Below are 24244 nucleotides of genomic sequence, written 5' to 3'. Positions count from 1 at the left end.
CAGCTGCAAACATTTGCAGTGGCAACATCTGATACTAATTCATTTTGTTCACGGGCCAAAAATATCACTCTTTAAAGTTAATAGAACACATAGCATTTGCTCTATTGGTGTATTTCCATTGACTGTGATTGGCTATTTGGTAGCCCCATGTGGACTGTTAGCCTTCAGAAGGGGTTTGTCTCTGTTCTTCCAAAACTTGCCTCTAAACCAGAAATTTAAAAATGGCCATCTACTTTGTGCTCACCAACCACTGGTTGGGAAACACTGGCCTAAAATAAACAGGTCAAATATAGAATTGGAAGGGGTTTATGGATATTTGTGTATATGTAAAGCAGCATGAGGCACTTTCCCCCACTTTTGTACATATGGCTAAGCTGCTGTATTTCTTGACCATCCTCAGCATTTTTTTTATATCTACCACTGACTAAAACCATAGACCCAAAAACCGATGTTCTCTGGGGAAATGAAATAAAGGGAATTTTAGACATGGTTTCCACAGTTTTTTTTTAAAGCTAAACAATGCTTTCTTCTAAAAGATAGCCAAACCTTACCCAGATTGTAGAGTTCTGTGCTATACATTTATGGGTATTTAATAATCAAATTTAATTTAAGATCCACTAGTAGCTTATCTATAGCTCCCTTAAGTGTAGGATAACCTCAGTCCCATTCCACAAACACATTATCAGGGGGTATTAAGTAAGAGAAAACAATGTAATCTTGTAGGATTAAGTGTGTGACTTCTGTGCATCAGATATTTATGTTTGAGCTTTCTCTTGCTGACAAGGTGGTGAAGAATCACTGTTACTTTAGGGTTCCTTATCTGCAGGATTCGTGTCTTTGCAGCTCATTAAGAAGTTTTCTAATGACTAGAAAGTAAACAGTGCTGAATTACAGGACTGTGAGAAAGGTCTTGCGTACATAGATGCAAATGAAGCATGTTAAACTATTATCTAGTTATATATATATATATATACATATATATATATATGTTTGGTGTTCTGAGGTCCTGTGAGCCACTATATACCAGTATACTTGCCTTTACATTTATCTCTCTCATAATGTTGGTAAATCCAAATGACAATTGGTATTAAACCTGTAGTATTCAATCATCATCCAGACAGAGTACCTGTCTCCTACACCACTTAGTCATTTAGGCAACTGCAGGAAGCCTGGAAGCAGCCCTGCATTGGTCAGGCTGGGGCCCCAGGCATGTACACCAACGTTCTCTCCTTTTAAACATGGAGTGCAATGAGCTGAATTGCCCATGGAAACACCCCTTAAGAGCATTTACAGGGGGGATGACAAACAGTATAGTTTAAAAACATCTTAACGACAACAAGGCTGGGTTAGGCTTCATTATTCTCAATGTGTTAAGAGTAAGTGAAGCCTCATTATTGTCAATAAACATTACTAAGTTGAAGTGAAGTAGTATTAACATGCATTAACATGTTTCCCAGTACAGAGCAAAGTAAGGAAGTATGCATCAAATATAAAAAATTATGTAGAAAGATAAGAACCTTGCTGTCAGCCATTGCGCACTCAGGGCCAGCAGCTGAAAGATTATAATTCTATGCAGGAGGCTTTTCCATTCTGATGCCTACATCAATCCACGTTTATTGAAAACCACTTCCCATTGTATCAATGAATGGTCATAGGATACAGAAATCTGATAACCTCTGGAACATCAGTTGCTCACTATATCACCCCATGTGTAGCCAGCACTGGGCGCACACTTGGCAAAACGTAAGAAATCAGGGCACAATATCAAAGAAATGGGATATAGTTGAAGGCAATCACATTTATAAGGTGTACAAGCCTAAAAGTGGATAGAAGATACACCATAAAGTTAGGATATCTCTGGGTAAGGTACAGGAAGTGTAACTGATAGAGCCATTCTGAACCAGTATTTGGTATAGTTCAGTATACCCAAGCTCCCAAATGTTATGTTATACGTGGGTGCCTGATGCCTTCCATGAGGACCCCTGTTGATGATTATGATTCTTATCATTATTTATTGATATAATGCAACCAGATGACTCTGCACTTTATGAAGATTAGCCTTTTGTCCCTCAAAAAAGCTCTTAAAATAACACATAGCTCATTCAGTAATTGCTTCTACTCTACTGCAGTCTGGACCTTACCGTTCTCTGTGACCATGACTTGTTCTTGATAATCTGCGTAGCTGTCGGCCATGTGAGTTAAGCGACTTGGAGATGTCTTGGTTCCTATTTGGGGCTAGACAGGATCATTCCTTAATTACATTCTCAGCTGGATTATGACATTATTTCACTCTCTGCCACTTTAGATAAAGATACAGAAATTAACCAATTACATACCAAAGGATTGGCAGGAAAATAGAAGCTATTTTTTGGACCAGCACTTGAAGGAATTTCGCCAGTGTTTTCATTTGTCTACTTGACAGAAGGAAGCAAATACATTTTATGAGACATTTGTCAATATATCTTTACAGTCAACAACTTGATAACAGAGAAATCAGACCCTGCAGGGGGGGGGCCCCAGGACCCTAATTAAGGAGCAATTATTACTGTAGAAACGGTCAGTTTACTAATATTCTGGGGCCCTAAATTATTTGCTGTAGGGCCCTGTAGCATCTATTTACGTCACTGTTTCTCAAAACATAGCCCCCGAGGTTTATTCTAGCAAAAACCCAATACTGCCAGCACTAACTTGGACTCTGGTATGTTCTTTTATTTCAGTTTAAACATTTTTTATTATTTCTATGTATTTCTAATAAAAACATGCATAACAACATTACCATATAACTGACGGATACTTTCTGAAGGCTTAAGGACTGGCGATGCAGCGACTGTCTCAGGAACATCTCATCCTTTATAGCATGAAAGCTAAAGAAATGAAAAGAAATACACACATCTTAAATGATCTTAAAAGAAAGGTTTGCCATCTAGTTGTAACTATAAAGCTGAATTGCCCCCCCGGCACTCTCCATTATTTATAGTGAAAATGTCTACCTCATTTTTAAACAACAATCACCCAACTATTCACAATTAATATCACTATTGTTGTGATACCACAGTAAAAAGGGTATCATAACAATGCAGAATGTGGATATTTTGCATAAAGGGTTTAGGAAAGGCATTGAAAGCCACAGGCCCAGACTGGCAATCTGTGGGTTCAGGCAAATGCCAGAGGGGCTGCTGTAAGATGCCATAGACAGTCACTATTTATTGGGCTGGTGGGGGCTGTTTGGGTCTCTGTGTACTTGAAATGCCAGGGCTTAATTTGACTCCCAGGTCATACCTCAACAACCCTACTCTTCAGTGAAATTTAGCTTGAAAAAGAGACTTTGGCTTCTGAACCAAAATTTGTTAGAGCCACAAACAACACAGGAACCCCTAATATATCTATCACTGTAATCTGTTCCTTCAAAAAGTATGAATATATACCATTTGCATATGCTGAAATCCAGCTGCAAAACAGTTACTCATTTCTGCATCATTTGAAATCCTGGCAGGGAAGGAGGGACTAAAACATGATGTTAAAAACTCCTCCACATCTTAAAGTGGCCACACACGTGGCGATCTGAGATCTTTCGTGTGACCATCGGTCGCACGAAAGATCGTCAGATCCGCCACTAACCTTCAGGGCTGAAACAGGCAGATAAGGAGGTAGAAACAATAGGATTTCTACCTCCTTCTGCCGATTCAGCGATGAAGGCAGATTTTGGTCAGGCGCCTTCTATGGCGCCCGATCAAAATCTTTTAACTGGCCCGATCGGCGAGTCAACCGATATCAGCAGCTTCCTGCGATATCGGTCAACTCGCTGACTTGCCATACACGCACCGAATATCGTACGAAACGAGGTTTCGTATGATATTATCAGTGCGTGTATGGCCAGCTTTATAGAGAGCATGCAGGAACTACATAACAAACAATTAATTGCACTGTGAAGGCTTAGGTAACTGTTCCAAACCATATTATTACATAAAAAATCATGAAAAAGCTGCATATTTTTTTAACAGATGTATATTGCAGAGTATGGTAGTTGTTATATTTTCTATACTATGAAATAAAAGGTATTGTGAAAATAAGTAAAAATAAGTAAATAGAGAGTAAAAAGAAAGAAACTAAGATACTTGTGGAGACACAGACAAACATGAAATGATAAGGAGAATGGTTAATATGACAAAAGATAGTGAAAGGGAAAATATGACTCAAAGCGCAAACAGGTAAAATCGGGGCACGTGAAATGAAAGTAAATGAGGGCTAGATAACGGACAACAGGTATCCTTCTGCTTATCATCCAAGGGCCACAAATCATAAAGCTGTCGTTACTTATCTGTGCTCTGGGTTACTTGCTGAGACCATAGCACAAGGTTACAATTGTAGTCAGCTATTAGCAGCATCAGGCCAAGCAAGGCAATATAATTAGTCAATCATTTCTAATCTGAAGAAACTACTCTCATTTTTTGACATTTTTTTTCAACATTCCCTAAGGAAGAACAAAATCTTATCGCTAATAAGTGAAACACCTTATCTTATTCTGTTAGGGATTATACAGGAAACCAAGAGTTCTATTCACTGCTTTCTTCCTAAAAATGGTCTCTAAATATATGATGTACATATTTATACAGTATTAAAAATTTTCACTTATTTTATTGGAAAGTATAGTCAGATGTTTTGGTGGTTCAATGACATTTGCTTTACATAAAGCTTCTTACTGTTGATTCTTTTCACTGTAGGAATCACTATGCGCTAGGAATCACTATGGGCTATGGCGCAATTGTGCAATTATTCTCAAAAGGGCGCATTCACTTACCAAGGTGCAGTGAGCAAAGTGCAATTTTGAGTGCAATCAGCATGTTTTTTCCTGTAATGCTGTTTTTTCCCAAAATTCTTGCACCACTGTTGGATGCAAACGGGGAATTCTCTTAATGCAACTAAGCTGCGCTTACCACTGTTGCATCCGATACAACAAAATGGATGCAACCGCTGCATGTGCGCTTTGATGCACATTGGGCACAATTGTGACAAATATTTTGGAGAATTGTATGGTGCTGACGTGTGCTGTACCTACCACAGATGCCTCTGATTCACCCAAATGGATGCACACCAAAGTAAAGACACACAGTGTGTGTCCTTTGTCGCAAATTGGATGCAAGTATTTTCAAACATTGGCTGGTGCCATTTATGGTGTTCAGCGTGCAACTGACATGTGAGACTTAATCCTTCGGCACAAGTGTGCTGCGCCTATTGACACTAGGCACTGAGGGAACCCTGGAGCTACCATCTGATCCGAGGTTGGCAGGGTTACCCGTGTTGATAGGCGCCTGATTTGAAAAGGAAAGAAGGAAGGAAGGAAGGGGTGTGTGGTGCCAAGAGCAATTATATAGAAGTGCAGAGAGCGCATTTTGATCCAAGTACCTTTAATGAAAGTGGTTTTACATGCAACCCATTGTGGGGAAAGGACAAGTTGCCCAATGGAACTTGGAGAAGTAAATGGGGTGGTGTTAGCTTACTAAGTCAATTTTCTTCCCTGCTGCTATTCCCTTGTACCTGCCCCAAGCATTTTCTCACAGAAGCAAAAAACACAACAGTTACCACCAGTTGTGATGACCTTCCCTACAGTAAAAACAATACAATGTACAACACAAGTATATACCTTTGTTTCAAGATCTCAAACTTCTTCTCCCATGTTCTGTTTATCCGGTCCAGCTCCCTCCGAAGCCTATAAAGAAAGCAAACATGTATTTTAGATTGTAGCAAAATAGCATATAAGCACTTTTGCACATGTGGAAATAAGTAATACCCTTCTATATTTTTTTCTTGCTCTTCTTTAACTGCTGCAAGTTTCTTAATCTGAGCAAGTAGCGTTTCAGTGTCTCTGCTTACATCCTGAAACACAAGAAGAAAAACTGGAGATATTAAATATGTCAAGCTTTTTTCCCAGGCATTTTTTTGTCTGAAATAAGCATGACAGTGCATATGTGGTAACCCCAACCAAACACTTGGATGTTCAGTTGGCTGATAAAACTATAGTGTGATGGCCAGTCAAAATCTGTCCCAAATGGTTACATGTATAGGCTTATTGGATGACCTATGGGCCTGCAATTCAACCTACTGATCTGACACCTTGATTTGTGGTATGCATTGACCAATAACATTGTTCACGAAAGTGAGTGGGACAGGCATTATTAGAGCGTATGTCTAGGAAAATCATTTCCCACCATTTGTATTTTTGCATTGCATATGTATGTATTGCTGCTTTGCTCCTGTCCTGTGTAGCTGAGTGTAAGTTTTGTGCCTGAATCACTTTAGGGTTGGACTAGGTTGGTGGGGCACTGGGCCAAAACTAGGTGGGCCTAGCCCTCATGGGCCTCGAATCCCCCCTGACTCAGGGTCAGCTTCCATCAGCTTTTACATGACCTGGCATTTTACCTTCAATTTTTTTGCCATTGTTTACCATTATTCAAAATCAAGATTAAGTGCAAAAAATTTAATTGCAAAAAATAAAATAAAAAATAAATACAAATGTTGATAAATAACCCCCTATGTGGCAGGTTTTAAACAGAAAAAATTCACCCCTCTGTAATTTCTAAGGGCTTTTTAAAGCCAAATTGAAAACTCAAGCTTTCACCCATTGCTGAATATCCCATAAAATATCCCATAAAATCCCAAAGATTTTTTCATAGAAATTAATAGAGAGTGGTTGAACTTTACTCTGGTGAGATCTAATCTCACACTAGCCCAGAGATCCCCAACCCTATTCATGAACCACACTCAGATCTAAAAGTATTGGTGAGCCACACAAGCATGAAAAAAGTTCTTTGGGGATGCCAATAAGGGCTGTAATTGGCTATTTGGTAGTCCATGTGGACCCTGTGGGAGGTGCTGCTTGGAATAAAACGGTGTCTCTGGGCTTCCAAAACTTGTCTCCAAACCAGAAATTCAAAAATGGGCACCTACTTTGAGGCCATTGGCAGCAAGATTAAAGGGAGCGGTGAGCAACATGTTGCTCATGAACCACATGTTGGGGATCATTGGTTTAGCCTCTTAATGATAGCATTTGCATAAATACATGTATATAGATATGGGTCACTGTGTGACATACCGGCGTCTTGATTTGAGGGCTTGTAGGCTTTGCTGATTGCAGTTTTTGTTTGATAGATTCTGCTTCCCGAATGTGCTTCAGTTTTTGTCTCTGCTCTTCAAGGATTCTACTTTGGTATTCTTGTTGCATTTGTTCATGCTGAAATAAATTGTCATACGTGATTTAACTTTCATAAGAACAAATAATATCTGTTGCATTTATGTCTAGCTTCTTATATGTAGGGCAAGTTAGAAAGCAGGGTGGTCTGACTGAGCAGATTTTCACCCATGATTCAGGACAGAAAGACTGGAAAGACTCTTCCTAAACTGTTGCACTTCGCCTGACGCAGCCTGGAGACTGTGCTCTAAAGCTGGCCATACACGTAGCAATTTTGATCTTTCGTGCGACCATTGGTTGCATGAAAGATCGTTCCCATCCTCCACTGACATCCAGGGCTGAATCGTCAGATATGGAGGTAGAAACAATAGGAATTCTACCTCCACTTGCCGATTCAGCACTGAATGTAGATTTTGCTTGGACGCCTTCAATGGTGCCCGATCCAAATCTTCATTAATGTGTGAATTTGTTAGAATGTATTCGGCTGCTTTGAGCAGCCAGATACAGGAATTTTGTACATGGCATTAGTGCTCAGTGCATCTCAGCAACAGCACCAATTTTAATCCCCTCATGCAACAATTCTGACAATTATTTTTCAGGCTGGAACGACTCATTCCAGGACAAAAAAATAAATAATTAAATCTGCAAGAAATGGTATTTTTTTTTTAATGATGCTACATATTGTTACTGCTCTTGTACAATAGTTGATAAATCGGCCTCCAAATCTAAATGCAAAATATAGCATAAATGGTAAGTTTTATATACAGTATATATACTATTAGGAAAGCCCTTTTATCACTCCAGCAATTTATTCCTAGCCCATGGAAACAAGGGAGAGGCTTTTCTGATTTACACCATTATGAGCTGAACTTTAAACTCGCCGGCACTGCATTAGATTGAACCCTGCTCCTGTGCACTTCAAGGCATCACTTTGTTTTGTCAGCTGCTGACACATTCCGCTTTCTCTGCACTCATCTATATGGTCATCTTTTTGACAGGAGCAAACATGAGGCTCTCGGCTTCTTTCAGACCACAATTTTTATGACCCCTGCCATTGACGAGTCCCTTTTGTTGCGAGCTACACAATAGGTATAATGATGTGTAATAACCCTACATGGGCTTTAAATCTTCTGATTATGTTAAAAGGCTGTTTGCAGAAGGGAACCTATTTTTGATGAACTCAGTGTACCTACTTACTTAAGTTAGCAAACAGAAAATATGTGTATATATATATATATACAGTATATATACTTTGTATATATATATATATATATATATATATATATATATACTTGTAAAAAGGTCATTTAACATTATCTTCTTCCCCTCCACTGTCACATAGAAATGAGTTGTACCCGGCTGTGCGGAGGTTTAACTGGGCAATCTGAAACTTGCCAAAGAGATCCTATAAACATTACATTCATTATACAGGTATGGGATCCATTATCCAGAAAATACCAAATTACTGAAAGGCTACCTCCTTTAGACTACATTGTGAGCAAATAATTCACATTTTTTCCTCTGTAAAAGTGAAACAGTACCTTTTATTTGATCCTAAGATATCCTTAATCCTTACTGGAAGCAAAACAATCCTATTGTGTTTGTTTAATGATTTTTCAAAACTTATGGTATGGAGATCCAAATTACAGGAAGATCTCTTTACCTGGAAAAGCCCAGGTTCTGAACATTCTGGATACAAAGTCCCATACCTGTACTGGATACAGAACTAACCAAGGCCTTTTTATTATAGGGTGGGGGGAACAGGATTTAAAGGAATGGGAACACCAAATAATGAAGGTGTTTTAAAGTATTTAAAAAATAATGTACTGTTGCCCTGCACTGTTACACTGTGTGTTTGCCTCAAAAAGACCACTATAGTGTGGCACACAAGGCAAGCCCCCAGCCTTAAGTCAACTAGTCTCTCGCCACCAGTGCAAATAATTTCTTGCACTGGTACTTGTGCACCCCTAGCTCAGCAACAACTCTCTCCTACTGTGTTTTCGCTTAGCAAGTTCTCTCTCCTGCCACCTTAATGCTGATCTAATGGGAACAGGGCCTAAGTTAGAGGAGGCAGAAGAGGTAGGTGCCAAGAGTCCTACCCCCCCATCCTTGGACCCTAAGCATCTGCCTCTTCTGCCTACCCATAGTTCCCAACAAACTTGAATTTTATAAAGAACAGTTATGTAATGACATCTAGTATGGTGGGTCCAGGTGCTCAAGCCCCAGGCCTTCAGCTTTGGGAGCTATTTTTCACAGAAAATTAAGTTTATATTAAAAGCATTCCAAGGATCTGGAGTCATTCCAGATGATTTTCTATAAAAAAACTGTACCCATAGTTCCCACCCTGCTTGATGTTCATAGTAGTGATTCGTGGGTCAGGAAAAACTCAACCTGCGCACAACCCTAACCCACAAAATCTTAACCCGCACACCAAACCTACTGCCACTGTAGGACCTGCATGCAACCTGTACCCATGTCTTTCTGTTCTGTGCACTAATTCTGCACTTGCCTTGGGTTCCAAGACAGGGAAAGTTCATGAGCAGAGGAAGAGTGTATTTCCCCAGTCTGACCAGCACCCACAATGGTCACCTAAATTTCAACCCTAAACCGCCTGACCTAGGATAAGCCCATGGGTCCTGGGTCAACCCACACATCACTAGTTTCTGGTCTCTCAAATGGCAGTATAGGCACAGTATAGCATACTTAGGAGCAAGGGAGCTCAGTATCGAAGACCAGCCTTGACTAGGAGGCAAATATAGGCTTCTTTGTATGTTGGCACCAGCAGAAACATTAAATATCTCAAACTGGAAACCTGGAAGCAAATTCTGAGAAGCAATACCCTGGGTCAGTCACAATGCTCTGCTTTAAACCTCCACTTCTACTCAACACAATACCTGGCGTGATGCTTCCTGAAACAGATATCTGACGTAGTCTCCATTGTACCCAGTTATTAATGTTGCCATTAATGCCATTTAAGTTCTTGTTTCACGTGAGTCAACAATATCATTGACTGTAACACAAGAATACGGCTCTTGACCCCATATAAAGATAGAGAACCATGAGCAAACAGGCTTCTTCAAAAATAAATATCAAGCTTTATAAAGTCTCTGAATTAGATGCAGGTGTCCGGAGCTTTTTATGTGCTTATAGAGCGCCCAGTCGCTGTTACAACTTACAGTGCAAACAAAGAACAACCTGTTTGCTAGCATTATGCAAGGATGTTTAATGGTTAATGCACAGGCTGCTTTACAATGATTATTTATTTTAAATATCTTACCAGGAAAGGGCACATTGTAAAACAAACCAACAAATCTCATTTCAAGTGTTGGATATGAATACAGAAGACAAGAAAGATAGGGGCTAATAATAACAGTGTATTTATACAGTTCCAGTCTCTACGAGACCAAATAAAGCAGCCGCGCAACTGGCACTTAGCAGGATGAGAAATCCATGCGGAATTGGCCACTGATCTGCCAGGCTTTCACTGCTACCTGCAGATACTGGGACTGGGTTGATAATTCTATCACTCTCATCGTCATCGTATATTTATATAGCGCCAACAAAGTTACACAGCGCTTTACATTTCTTTTCTAACAAACAGGGAGCTTATATAACAAACAAGGGTTAATGAGTAAAAAAAGGATCAAGGGTTTCAACTCACAAGAGCTTACAATCTACAATAAATAAATTAAACAGAAAATTAATTCCTCTTGACAAACAGGAGCAAACTTGCATTTCATATCAAGGTAACAATGTAATAAAGTAATTCCTCTTTTTTTAATTTTGATACTTTGATACTTGTGAAACAGGAGGTCCAATTTTCATACATTTTTACTAAATAGAGGTATAGGACCTGTTATCTAGAATGCTTGGGACCTGGGGTTTTCCAGCTAAGGGATCTTTATGTATTTCAGATCACTATACTTTGTCTACTTAAAAAGTATTTAAACATTAAATAAACCCAAATGATTGTTTTGCCTCCAATAAGGATTAATTATATCTTAGTTGGGATCAAGTACAAGGTACTGTTTTATTATTATACAGAAATCAATTTTTAAAATGTGAATAATTTGATTAATATGGAGTCTATAATTCTGAGTTTTCTGGATAACAGTTTCCTCGATACAGACCTGTACTTTGTGTTTGCTGTGCTTCGGCTTTATTCTCTCACCTACTCTTTCATTTGCTACCCAGGTCTTGCTTATACAGGTAACTGAATTGCCCTAATACGGGGCCTGATGTCCACACTGGTACCAAGAAATACATTCTCTCTGCAAGTAGAATATGTCTCTCTGCTATGGGGGGGTTCCATTCTCGACCCTGTTTAGATGCCCATGTCCCTTGGGCTGTTATGCCACTCTCCATTCTGAATTCTAGTTGGAGAATAACAATAACAATATGGGAAATCTATGAGAAGTGACAAAAAAGGTTGTGGAGTTAACAAAAGACTTAAGGTCCCCATACACTAGATCCGCTCGCTTGGCGATGTCGCCAAGCGAGCGGATCTTTACCCGATATCCCCACCTACGGGTGGGTGATATCGGGTAGGAAGTTGGTTTAAAAAAAAATAATCCGATCGTTTGGCCCTGAGGCCAAACGATCGGATTAAATTTGCGGCCTCGGGCAGTCGGTTCGGGGACCGCATCAACGAGCCGATAAAAACTTGTTGAGATTGTGTAGAAGTCAATGGCAGATGTCCCTTCCCTTTCTTGGAGGATCCTTCTTTGCTTTAAAACTTTAGAGGTTTTAATATTTTAGACCTTGGTTTTTTTTTGGCGACAATTCAAAAAAAGTAGAGGTTTCGGTGGGCATATCTCATACACTTGGATTGTGGGGAAGTTTCCTGCTGCCTGTAGAACGTTTCAGCTGTAAGATTGCCAGCTTTTGGGTCACAGGACAGAATATTTTTCACCTTCTCAAACAGTGTTGGTAAAAAAGCCAGTGGGGAAGTGTAGGAAAAGCTTTGGTAAGTGAGCCAGAAAGTTAAAACTGTTTTGACCTTTGGCAAATAGTTGAGTAAAAAACATATTTTGTTTATATACAAAGTTTACTTTGCCCAAAATTTGCTATACATCTTCCCCACAGGCAAAAAATGAAATTTTAAATACAACAAAATCTACCCATGAATCTCAGCTGAGTAATACACTTGGAAACAGATATCTACAAACTTAAACTTAAATCAGTAATCTCTTTAAGACACATGGGCCACAACTTTTTAAAAAGTCTCAGTGACTAATCTGTCTAGCGAAAACTCGTGAGTGATTAGTCGCAGCGACTTGTATATTACCCTATGGCAGAAAAGCCGATGCGATTAGTCACCACAACAGACTTGGTACATAAAAGTCGCACCGAGTAATCGCCCTGTGTGCCTTCGCCCTAACACAGACTGAACTCAATTAGCTTTCACATTTATGCACTACAATAAAAGATATGGGAATGCCAGGGGCCTGGGGTTTTATGGATAAGGGGTCTTTTTGTATCTTGATTAAACTCGATTTGGATCTCCATACCTACAACTATTTTTTTACTAATAAATCATTTAAACATTAAATAAGCCCTCAATAATGATTAATTATATCTTAGTTGGGATCAAGTAAAAAGAGGCCATAAATATATATTTTTTAAAATTTCTGGATAAGGGGTTTCCAGATAATGGATCTCATACTTGCACTCCATTTCTGCAAGAATATAGAGAATATATTCTAATTCCCAAGCATATTAAGTAGCAAATGACCATGAGTGAAGTGTGCTAATGTAATTGCTGTTACAAGGAGAAGAAGTGATTATTTTGATGGCTGTTGTCAGTTCTTGGCACTACTTTCAATAATTATCTCACTTAGAAACCATTGTAATATAACAATTTGCAGATTGTGGGATCATTACAAGATATACATTTAAATCTGTGTTTTAGTTCATGGCTAAATTAACACTGACCAACCAGTTAATCAGATTAATACACAAATCACTTTATATTGAAACTTAAGAGGCCAATTTACTAATTTCCAATGAGTCTTTTCTGAAAATTAGGGTCAACTTTATCAAAGTGTGAGATTAAAGCTCACCACAGAAATTTCCCCCACTGTCTATTCATTCCTATGGGATTTTTAGAGGCATATTAACTGACTAGTAAACTCTTAAGTTTTACCCATTGATAAATACGTCTGCAAAAATCCCATAGGAATGAATAGAGAATGGGGGATTTTAGTGTTGTGAGTTCTAATATCACGCTTTGATAAATCTGCTCCTTAATCATGAATAAACTCGATCATGTTAATTTGCAAAATAAAAATCTGACCAAAAAAACATAAATTTATTAAATAGCTTGAATGTAAAAACCTCATAATGATTTCACTGTGAATTCACTGTGAACTGTGAATTTCGTTTGCTGCAATTTATTGAATTGTAGCAAAAACTCAAATAAATGTGGACCTTAGGGGCAGATTTATCAAAATGTGAGTTTAGAGCTTAATACATAAAAACTTACCCACATTCTATTCATTCATATGGGATTTTAAGAAGCGTATTCATTAACCGTTGAACTCTAACTCCATTCATAAATATGCTTCTAAAAATCCCATAGAATAAATAGATTGTGGGTGAGTTTTTATGTATTAAGCTCTAAACTCACATTTTGATAAATCTGGCCCAGAATATTTGTGTCAAACTATAGAGAATCTTTTAAAGAAAAAAAAGCCTAGAATTTGCCCATTTTTTTGAAAGCCAAATTTGTTTTCCTACATTTCATTTGCTATTAGCAGAATTGTTTACCTATATAGTTCCCTGCTAAGATCTGTGTTTTATATTGAAATGTATTGTTGTAAATGTTTCATTTTATTAATGTAGCCCAAGTCAGAAACAAATGAATAATTCTTCTTATTTAAGATTACATGGAAAGAAAAGCCCTCTCCCAGTATCAGTATTACAATAATGCTGAATTATAAGATAACAATGACTGTTTCATTACATATTATATCATACAGAGCAAACAGTTCCCAGAGCCAAAGACAAACAGCTTGCACCTGCTTTACAATCTCCTCAGCCGCACATAAAGGAGCCCACGTATGAATGCTGGAGTATATGGGGCTGAGATGCCATGCTGCCTAGTTAACATCTGAGCACTTGGAAAATAGTTTATAAAACAGTCGGTTTTTATTGAATCACAATAGCCCTTGCTGGGAAGGGTAACTATTTGTGAAGTGCTTTCCGCACGATAAAGACGGTTATATTTACATATTCATTAGCAGAATGGTCCCTGGGGGTGTCAATAAACAGTTCATTAATGCAAAGCAGCTTGATCCCATCGTTGATTTCACAACAGGCAGATTTAACATGGGCAATCGCCACATTTTCAAAGCCGAGTCAGGATGCCGGCAAAGGCGAGTGACTCCACAGAGCCGTAATGATTCTGTAATGGAATACACCAAAAAGGGCTTCGGAGGTATATATCCAATACTGATTAGGGAGGCAGCGATAGAGATAAATATACCTAAAAAATACTACTACTAATAATATTATGTAATTATAATAGTAGCATATTTTCTCAATTTGTATGTCATTTGTATGTTTAATATATACATACCTGTTAATAATAAAAGAAATAATAGAATACAAAACAGAACTTACAACACAGAATAAAGTGCAATGACACTGGTAGATGAAGAGAACTGGAAAGCATTTGTCCATGGTTAAAGAGTTCCTATAAATAAAACTTTATAAAATAATAGAAATAAAATACTGCTTCACCAAACAGATTCCATTTCCACTTTCCAGTGAGTGCATCTATGCTAGCTGAACTCTTGAAAAACATGTAGTATTATTACATGTAGCCATTTCTGGTATGATGTAGACAGTAATATTCTGAGACAATTTGCAATTGGGTCTTGATTTTTTATTATTTGTAGTTTTTTAATATTTTAATTTTTGTTCAGCAGCTCTCCAGTTTGTAGTTTCAACAGCCATCTGGTTGCTAGGGTCCACATTACCTTAGCAACCAGGGAGTGGTTTGAATGAGAGACTGATATATTTATAGGAGAGGACCTGAATATAAAAATGTTATATAAAGTAACAATAACAATAAAACTGTAGCCTTAAAGAGCAATAATGTTTTGATTGACCCCCATTCACCCCAGCCACTCTGCAATTATGCCCAAACCCTGCCCATTTCCAATGCAATTCGTGCCCTTTACATGGCCCACAATTACAGCATCTCAAGATTGTCTCTGTCACAGGGCTCCTCACTTTTCTTCCTCTGATGGTGGTCCTGGCCAGGGTTTGCACTTGGCCATTACAAATTATGATTATTCATAATTAGTTAATTAGTTTAATATTAGTTTATAAAGGTAAATAGACATAAATATTTTTACTGCACTTATATTCACAATGGACACCTATAGGAAACTTGAAATGAAAAGCTTGAGCACCCAGGGCCCCTGCATTTGGTTCTTTACTGATTCTCAGATCTGCAGATCTGTCCAAAACAGCTTAAAGAAAGAGAAAGGAGCTCAGTGACTGCTACCAACAGCTTGGAGATTCTTGATGACTAAAGCACAACAAACCTGCCCTAATGTTATAAAGTCCTTATCAGCTGTCTAACAGGTCTGGACTGGGATTAAAAACAGGCCCTCGCATTTCAAGTACACAGAGGCCCAAACAGCCCCCCACCAACCCAATAAATAGTGACTGTCTATGGCATCTTACAGCAGCCCCTCTGGCATTTGCCAGAATCCATAGATTGCCAGTCCGGGCCTGCAGTCTAATGTTGCCATCCCCTATCTCATAAGCTCTGCTTACCTCCTTTATGGTGCATAGTTGTACAGACTTTGGCTTAATAAAGACCTACAAGCATGCATGTACTACATAAATACAAAGCAGGGCGTTCCCAATGACTGAGGAGCACACAGTGAACTTTACATAACACTTGCCTTATTATTTTGCAGCAAGCTCCAGATATAATGGAAACAAAATTGAAAAAAAAAAATGTGCTCAACTATATTGTCCACAGTGTCATGGGGCAGCTTCTGGGAAGTCCATTCTTTCTATATCTCCTGGGTCCATTTCCACCTGCTACAGCTCAACTTCACCAAAGCATTATCCCTGCACAGAGACCTTAATAGAGCTTAACTGAGCAAAGCATAGAGGAACGAACATGCACTATAAAGGGGCACAAACCAAAAGGCAAAAAGAGACCCTTGTTATAAAATGCATAATGGGCACTAATTCAATCACCAAGGTACTTTACACAAATAGTAACTGGCCATACCTAAGGAACACAACCATCCAAAATGTGGTACTTTCATGGTTTCTGACTACTTCAGATTGGGACACATTATATAGAATGCATGTGATATCCTTATTTATTGTAACTAGAGTCTTCATCTCGTAGATAATGACCAGTTCCACTCAGGCACACATATTTTTTTAGCATATTTCTGTGAGGGAGCATTGATCATCCCTAAGGCTAATGGCACACCACAAGTGCGCATTTTCAGGATGACTGAAGGGGCACATTGTATAACTGCCTGACATTATACAATGTCAGACACTTACATTTTTAGTTTTAGTTTCCAACTTTGCTTTATTATTCTTGGGTTCAGCTCCAACTAGATGCTATTCTGATGAAGAGCCCAATAACGCAAAACGCGTTACAAGGGTGGAGCTCAGGGATCATGAAGCACTGTGGTACCACTGTCATTTTAATATGGTATCATTTTTGGATAAAAATTGATTTGTGCAACAAACAGACATTTTCATCTGCTTTGATTGACTATTGTACAGTTCCAATAATACCATTACTAATAAAAGTTCCCCCTTGACCCACTCTCCCAGCCCAGGATAAACTTAGGGTCCAACACTAAGACAAAATGAACTGTGCACACCATGGAGGGACAGATCTGTCAATCATGCTGGTAGGGGGCACTGCGATTCTCCTACAGCTTTAAGAATACATGTAAATAGTACTCCGCCACCTTACCATTTAAGCCCAGCATGACTGTCAGACCTGACTCTCCATTGCCCACACACTAAGCATGACTGTGTGCCAGAAAGCTCAGGTAACACTGGGCTAAGGTCAGAGGAGTAGCTAAAAGATACTAGGCCTCTTAACAAAATAACTTTAGGGTCACTCTAAACATCTCTCACAAACATATACTGAAACTGCTTAGGACTCAATGCCCCCACTGGGCCTCCTCTACCTCCAAGGCCCTCCCAGCAGCCACGGGCACTACTTCCTTTATTGTTACCCCCCTGGCTGGGGTCACTATTCTCTATGACCTGTGAAGTCATGCGTGTACACACCAGTAATTACAGCCTTGCACACAACAGACTGTGTATCCCACAGATATTTTGTATGCCCTCCCATATTTCAGTACTTGCTTGAACCCCCCTCTTGCTCTGTGCACCACAGCTCATTTTGTAGTAATGATCACTGTCACTGTTTACAAAAAAACACTGATTAATATTAGAGATGGGAACAATCATTATCATGCATAGCAACATGTCAATATAAATTAAAAGACACACATTTTAAAGAACGTATGTTATTCATAAAACGTTCCCCATAGAGGAATTGTTTTTTTCCCTTAATATGTTTTGCCACAATGCAATGCTGCTCTTAGGAACTCGTTATATATTGCAAAAAGGCACTTGTGCATTAGCTTTTCAGTTTTCCCATAAAAATGAATGATAAATCTTATGGTTATAAACAAATAATATCTGTTAACATAAACAGTGTTAGCCTAATGTGCTGTCCATGGCTGTAAATTTACAATTTAATGATCTGCTTCGTTAAATAGTACGATAGCTCTTGATATCAACTGGCCGCTGGAACTGTAGATTTACTGGTAACATATTTATCTGTTTATATGCCTATCATTTGCTAGAGGCGCAGCTAGATGTTTCCCTTATCGTAACATGTGCCTGGTTCCCACCAAGTGTCACAATTGCTGAAAATAAGTGTGATTAATATGATGGAGCAAACAGCTTGTGTAATACGGACAAGTTCCAATCAATTAAGGCAATTCATTCGAGGGTACGTAAATGAGAGACCAAGCGCTGACCTGTTACTTGCCGTCCTTACGATGGTGTTAACTAGCTGCCTATAGAGATAAGGGCCTGTCTGTATCTGAAGTATTTTCCGTTGTGCAATTACATTTTTGCATTGCTTTTTAACGTTTTGCTCAAACCTTTGCAACTGGCAATTTAGTATAATCTTACATTATAAAAAGGGGGAAGAACAAAATCATAAAATATGTTTTTTTATAATATAAACAAACATTTGCTACACATTTACTATGTATATTTAATTTCTCTTTTAAATGTTTCTTTATAATTTATCTAACATTGCTTCAAATATTTAAATATTTTGTACTACCCCAACAACCAGTTATTAATAAGGATGAGAATTTTTTTCGCCTGGTATAGATATTTTTGTGAGTTTGTGCTAGAATTTCCAGAGATTCTGTTTTGCCCGGAAAAAGATCCAGTATTTTCACACCCATTGACTCCAGTGCAATTGCCACATGAAAAAATGTCCAATGACTTTTGGAGTATTTGAAGTGAGAAGATTCCTGAGAAAACACCTATTGACTTCAATGAATTTAGTATAAGAAAAAGTACCCATTGACTCCAATGCTTTTGAAGCAACAACAAAAAAAGGCCTACTGACCAATGCATTGATTGGGGTAAAAATGCACCTTGATTCCAATGAATTTTGGAAAAAACACAGACCAACTTCAATACACTTGAGGGTGATTTAACAGTCAAGTTTGATTTTTTTTCTTGATTCGAGTTTTTTTTGCATTTAAAAAAACTACTGTTTGAAAACTCAAATGTCTGGTATTTGTTAAGTGCAAAAAAGCTGAAACCAAACCTTAAATGTAAAAAAATACCATATAAAAGCTTGTGAGTTTCAATAGAAGTCAATGGGAGTGTCATAGGCAAAGTCACGCAGCCATATTCTCAAACTCGAAATTTTTCGGGTTTTTAGAGCTCGTAAACTCAAAGAATTTAGGGTATTCGAGTATTTTATTCGAACAGGTTTTCCTTTTTAATAAATAACTGAACATTTAATATGCGAGTTTATTCGTTTTAGAAAAACAAACTCGAAAATTCATAAATAAGCCCCTTGCAGTAAAAAAATTTGCATTTGGTGTGATAAAAAACTGCAGAAACCACCTATAAACTCCAAAATTGTACCATTTTTTAAATTGTTGTTGTTTGTGCCAAATTTTCAGTGAAGCAGTTTCACTCATAACTACTCTGCAATAATTTGCCTTATGTCTCACTCAGAACTCACTATAATGAAGGGTTAAAAAAAAGACAACATGTCCAACACAGGTCCTATATACTAAACTAATGTTGAGTCCTTTAAAACTTTATTCTTTTTGAAAAAGAGCAGAAAAAATATCATACATTTGTGCCTTAGGACAACTGGTTCTAAGTATCATACATATTTGTCCCACACTGTAATGGTATATTATTTCACAGTCAGAAATACTGTACATCTGTTAATTAATATCCAGGCTCAGGCCAGATAAAGTGAAATGTAAGGCCATGGGAGTTCAGCTTGCAAAACAGTAAACATATATACATATAGATAGAAATCTATAGCCTCTCCTCTACCTTTTTATTAATTCTCAGCTTAATACCCTCCATGCCTTATTATTCCATACCTTGCTTGTTGTAAAAGTGTAATTAAAATGAGTGATAAATAAGGCAAACTATTAGGGGCAGATTTAGCAAAATGTGAGTTTAGAGCTAAATGCTAATAACTCACCCATGTTCAATTCCCTATGGGTTTTTTAGAAGAGTATTTATCAAAGAGTATTTATTCCATAGAAAGGAATAAAAAGTGAGTTTTTATAAAAAACTAATAAAAATATTATAAAATTATAAAAAAACACCATACCTCAAAAGGTTTTTGTTTCATCGGTACCTCACTTTAATTAGAGTTTGTTTAAACAAAGATAATGAGCTCTGTATAAACAAGCCTCATCATTCTCCCAGCTGCAGCCTTTGTCTCAGGTTTACAGATGAGGAGACATTATATAGGGGGGTAATTGGGAAGAGTAATTTCACTAACTTTTGTTCCTCCAGCAACTGTTCTGAAACTGTTCTGAACTGTCCTGCTTTGTTTGCACTGTTAGTAGAAGAAATTACGAAAAAAACAAAAAACCCCACAGATATTAAATGGCAAAGATTATATTAAGCCATATATGAAGCCATATTCACTGAACACATGCTGAACAAGGGGTTATATTGTCCCTTTAGGCTAATGCCATGCAGGGCTGATTCCAAATCAAATCTGAATTCCACAAAAAGTACTGATATTCACCCATATCGAACCCTGGATGGATCTGGTATATACAATAATTCTAAGCATAAGTAAAATAGACACAAGTTGTATGTTAAGTATTTTTGGACTTCAATTTACTTATAGAATAGAAGGTAAAAATCAATATATTATACCTCTTTTTCCTTTTCCTTTAGCCTTGTCTTCATTATTCCTTCAATCTCCTGTTTTTGTTGATTAAACTGTAATACACAGTTGAGAAACATCAGTGTATTTAAAAGTATTTAGGTGCCCTTTAGTGCCAAATTACCCATTTATAAATCTGTGGCTTTTTAAATGTATAAAACTGCTACAAGTCTACTTGTGCTTATCTGTAAGCCACAAAATAGTCGCAACAAAGACATGAAGGGTGGGGCTTGTTTACCAGTAAATTATCTGACTCGCAAGAATCAAATATGGAGACGCTTTAATTTTCCTGTTTGCACTAATTAAGATGGTGTCAAAAACAGTGTTGGTATACAATCCATTAGATGCAAAAAACATGGCAGAAAAGGTGCAACACACAAATGGTGCCCTCAAGTTATATCTCCTCAAGGAAGGAGGCGGATCTGCATCTAGGAGTAGGAAAAAGCGAAGCACATGCTAATATTTACCAACAAGACTTCAGTTACACTTAGGGGCTGATTTACTAATCCACGAACGGTCCGAAGGCGCCCGAATGGTTTTTTTTCGTAATGATTGGTATTTTGCGATTTTTTCGTAAATTGTCGCGACTTTTTCGTAGCGTTACGACTTGCGCGAATTGTCGCGACTTTTTCGTAGCTTTCACGCCGAGTGCAAAAAAGTCGTGACAATTCGCGCAAGTCATAATGGTTACGAAAAAGTTGCGACAATTTACAAAAAAGTCGTAACGGCGACGAAAAAATCGCAAAAAATACGAAAAAGTCGCAAAATGTTTGTTTTCCAATCGGAATTTTTCCCATTCGGATTCGTGGGTTAGTAAATCAGCCCCTTAAGGTGGGATATTATCTGACTTTTTATTTTTTAATGCACGCACCACAATACTTTATATACCTGCTTTATGGATTAGTTGGAGGTCACAAATGATACACTTGTATTCCTGGAATATACAGATTTAGATAACTTACAACATTAAGGCACTGTTTACTCTTTGGTCAACTCTAAAGGTGGCCATACACGCACCGATAATATCGTACGAAACCTTGTTTCGTACGATATTCGGTGCGTGTATGGTATGTCGGCGAGTCGACCAATATCGCAGGAAGCTGCTGATATCGGCCGACTCGCCGATCGGACTAGTTTGAAAATTTTGATCGGGCGCCATAGAAGGCGCCTGACCAAAATCTCCCTTCAGCGCTGAATCCTATTGTTTCTACCTCCTTACCTGCCGATTCAGCCCTGAATGGTGTGTGGCGGATCTGACGATGTTTTGTGCGACCCAGCTTAAGATTATATCAATTTCTGACTGTGGTACTTGTTTACATGTTATCTGAGTCTCTAACTGCTGCTTTATATTGCTTTATGAGATAGGGATGTTTTAAACCAATTGGTATAAGGTCTCCTTAACAAAGAATGATTTGAGGATTTTAGTGAAAAACAGACAGTGCAACTCTAGGCAGTGTCTAAAGTGAATAAAAGGCTGTACTTGGTCTACTCTCTTTTTTCAACTCAGGTTAACTATGTAATTACAGGGCTCCCTTGGCCCTAAGAGCCCACACTTTATTAATGCAGGCTAAACAGAGTTGCTCTAGGTGATAATTACGGGGGGCATGCCTAAATGCAAGTACCTTTTCGAATAGTGCTTTTAATTTCCCAGCAATGTTGCACTTGCATATATAAATATGACTTATTTTCTTTTAACCCATTGCTCCATATAATATGTGTATCCATTTACTGCACATATAAAAGATTCAGTTTTAGAGCAGATAGTCTGTGGGATATGTGAATCACAGAAATTTCTGTCACTGTCATTATCATTAAATTTGTGCCTGAAAACAATATGCAGTGTTTAGTATAGTGAAAAAAACAAGTAATTGACTGAAATTTTAAAAAGTTATAGTCATATATGTGCTTTTTCTGTAAGGTGGGCATTTCTGACAGTCAGGAAAGGGTTTAATGAACTGGCTTAGTTATTCAAGCATTGCATCCGTTTCCAAATGTGCTTTTTTTGTCAGAAAGTGTTTGCTAGCTAAAACTTCTCAAATTCCATTGTTTGATATAATATACAGGTATGGGATCCGTTATCCAGAAAACTCTGAATTGCGGGAAGGTCATCTCCCATAGACTCCATTTTAAACAAATAATTCCAATTTTTAAAAATGATTTCCTTTCTCTCTGTAATAATAAAACAGTACATTGTACTTGATCCCAACTAAGATATAATTACCCCTTATTGGGGCAGAACAGCCCTATTGGGTTTATTTAATGGTTAAATGATTCCCTTTTCTCTGTAATAATAAAACAGTACATTGTACTTGATCCCAACTAAGATATAATTACTCCTTATTGGAGTGGGTTTTATTAATGTTTAAATTATTTTTTAGTAGAGTTAAGTAGAGTTTAAGTAGAGATCCAAATTAAGGAAAGATCCTCAGGTCCCAAACATTCTGTATAATAGATTTCCCTACCTGTACAATATCTATAAAGTTGCTGAAAAAGGATGAACTTTGTACACAATGAATGTATATTAGCTAATAATAATAATAATTTAAGAATCATCACAATTGTTTTTCATAGTGAAATATTGCTGGATAACAATCTGGATTGTTCTTTTTTGTTATTTGTATAAGCAGTAATTATAGTTTCCATTCATAAGAAACAAATGAATGCTAAATCTGCTGCTGTGTTTAATCACACTCCTGGGTTCATCCTAATGGCTCACCTGTTTCTCTTGTTCCTTTAGCTTGGCTTCTAATAACATTTCCATTTCGTCCTTCTGTTGATTAAGCTGTAAATATTTAATTAGAGAAATATGTAAGTAAATGTTTCTCCACTGGAAATGGGAAAAAATTCAATTTTCTCTATGCAAAACTCATTGATGGTGTTAATATATTACATGAATTAAAGGAATACTGTCATGGGAAAACATGTTTTTTTTCCAAAACACATCAGTTAATAGAGCTTCTCCAGCATTGAAATCTGTTGAAATCAAAAACACAGATTTTTTAATATTTAATTTTGAAATTTCACATGGGGCTAGCCATATTCTTCATTTCCCAGGGTGCCACAGCCATGTGACCTGTGCTCTGATAAACTTCAGTCACACTTTACTGCTGAGCAGCAAGTTGGAATTATATCACCCCCTCCCAGCAGCCGATTATCAGAACAATGGGAAGGGAGTAAGACAGCAGCTCCCAGTAGGTATCAGAATAGCACTCAATAGTAAGAAATCCAAGTCTGGCTTGGGACTCAATGCACTGAGATGACGTCTACACACTACTATTACAACTAAAAAAAAACAAGTCTCTTGGTTCAAGAACAGATTTTAAATGGTCGAGTGAATTATTAAGATAAACAGATGAAGGAAACTGAAGGAGCAAAAAATCTTTACATTTAAACTGACTTACGGATAAACTCAAAGTGAAGTGAAGCTCATTTCAGAACTAAAATATATAACTACCTCACACATTCTGGGGCAGATGTATCAAAGTGTGGAATTAGAGCTCATTACAGAAAATCTCACCCACTTTCTATTCATTCCTATGGGATTATTAGATGCGTATTTATGAAGTACGCTTCTAAAAATCCTA

At 37.7% G+C, this 24244-nt stretch overlaps 1 protein-coding gene across 5 annotated transcripts in view; it reads right to left on the bottom strand.

Moving 5' to 3' along the window:
- The window catches only part of c10orf67 (chromosome 10 open reading frame 67), a 69640-nt gene that overhangs the window by 12756 nt on the left and 32640 nt on the right, over window positions 1-24244 (bottom strand). For all 5 annotated transcript variants that reach the window (XR_001924728.2, XM_012965643.3, XM_018094779.2 and 2 more), the window contains exons 9-16: window positions 23377-23442; window positions 20651-20716; window positions 7091-7228; window positions 5789-5874; window positions 5642-5707; window positions 2777-2864; window positions 2337-2411; window positions 2142-2235 (exon numbers count right to left, since the gene is read on the bottom strand). Coding sequence is in view for 4 of the 5 variants with exons in the window: in XM_012965643.3 (XP_012821097.2) it covers window positions 2142-2235; window positions 2337-2411; window positions 2777-2864; window positions 5642-5707; window positions 5789-5874; window positions 7091-7228; window positions 20651-20716; window positions 23377-23442 (679 nt within the window). In the remaining variant the exon portion in view is untranslated. The remainder of the gene's footprint in view (window positions 1-2141; window positions 2236-2336; window positions 2412-2776; window positions 2865-5641; window positions 5708-5788; window positions 5875-7090; window positions 7229-20650; window positions 20717-23376; window positions 23443-24244) is intronic.

This window comes from Xenopus tropicalis, chromosome 6 (assembly GCF_000004195.4).
Source record: "Xenopus tropicalis strain Nigerian chromosome 6, UCB_Xtro_10.0, whole genome shotgun sequence".
NCBI lineage: Eukaryota > Metazoa > Chordata > Amphibia > Anura > Pipidae > Xenopus > Xenopus tropicalis.
This window is presented reverse-complemented; position numbering and strand designations above follow the sequence as displayed.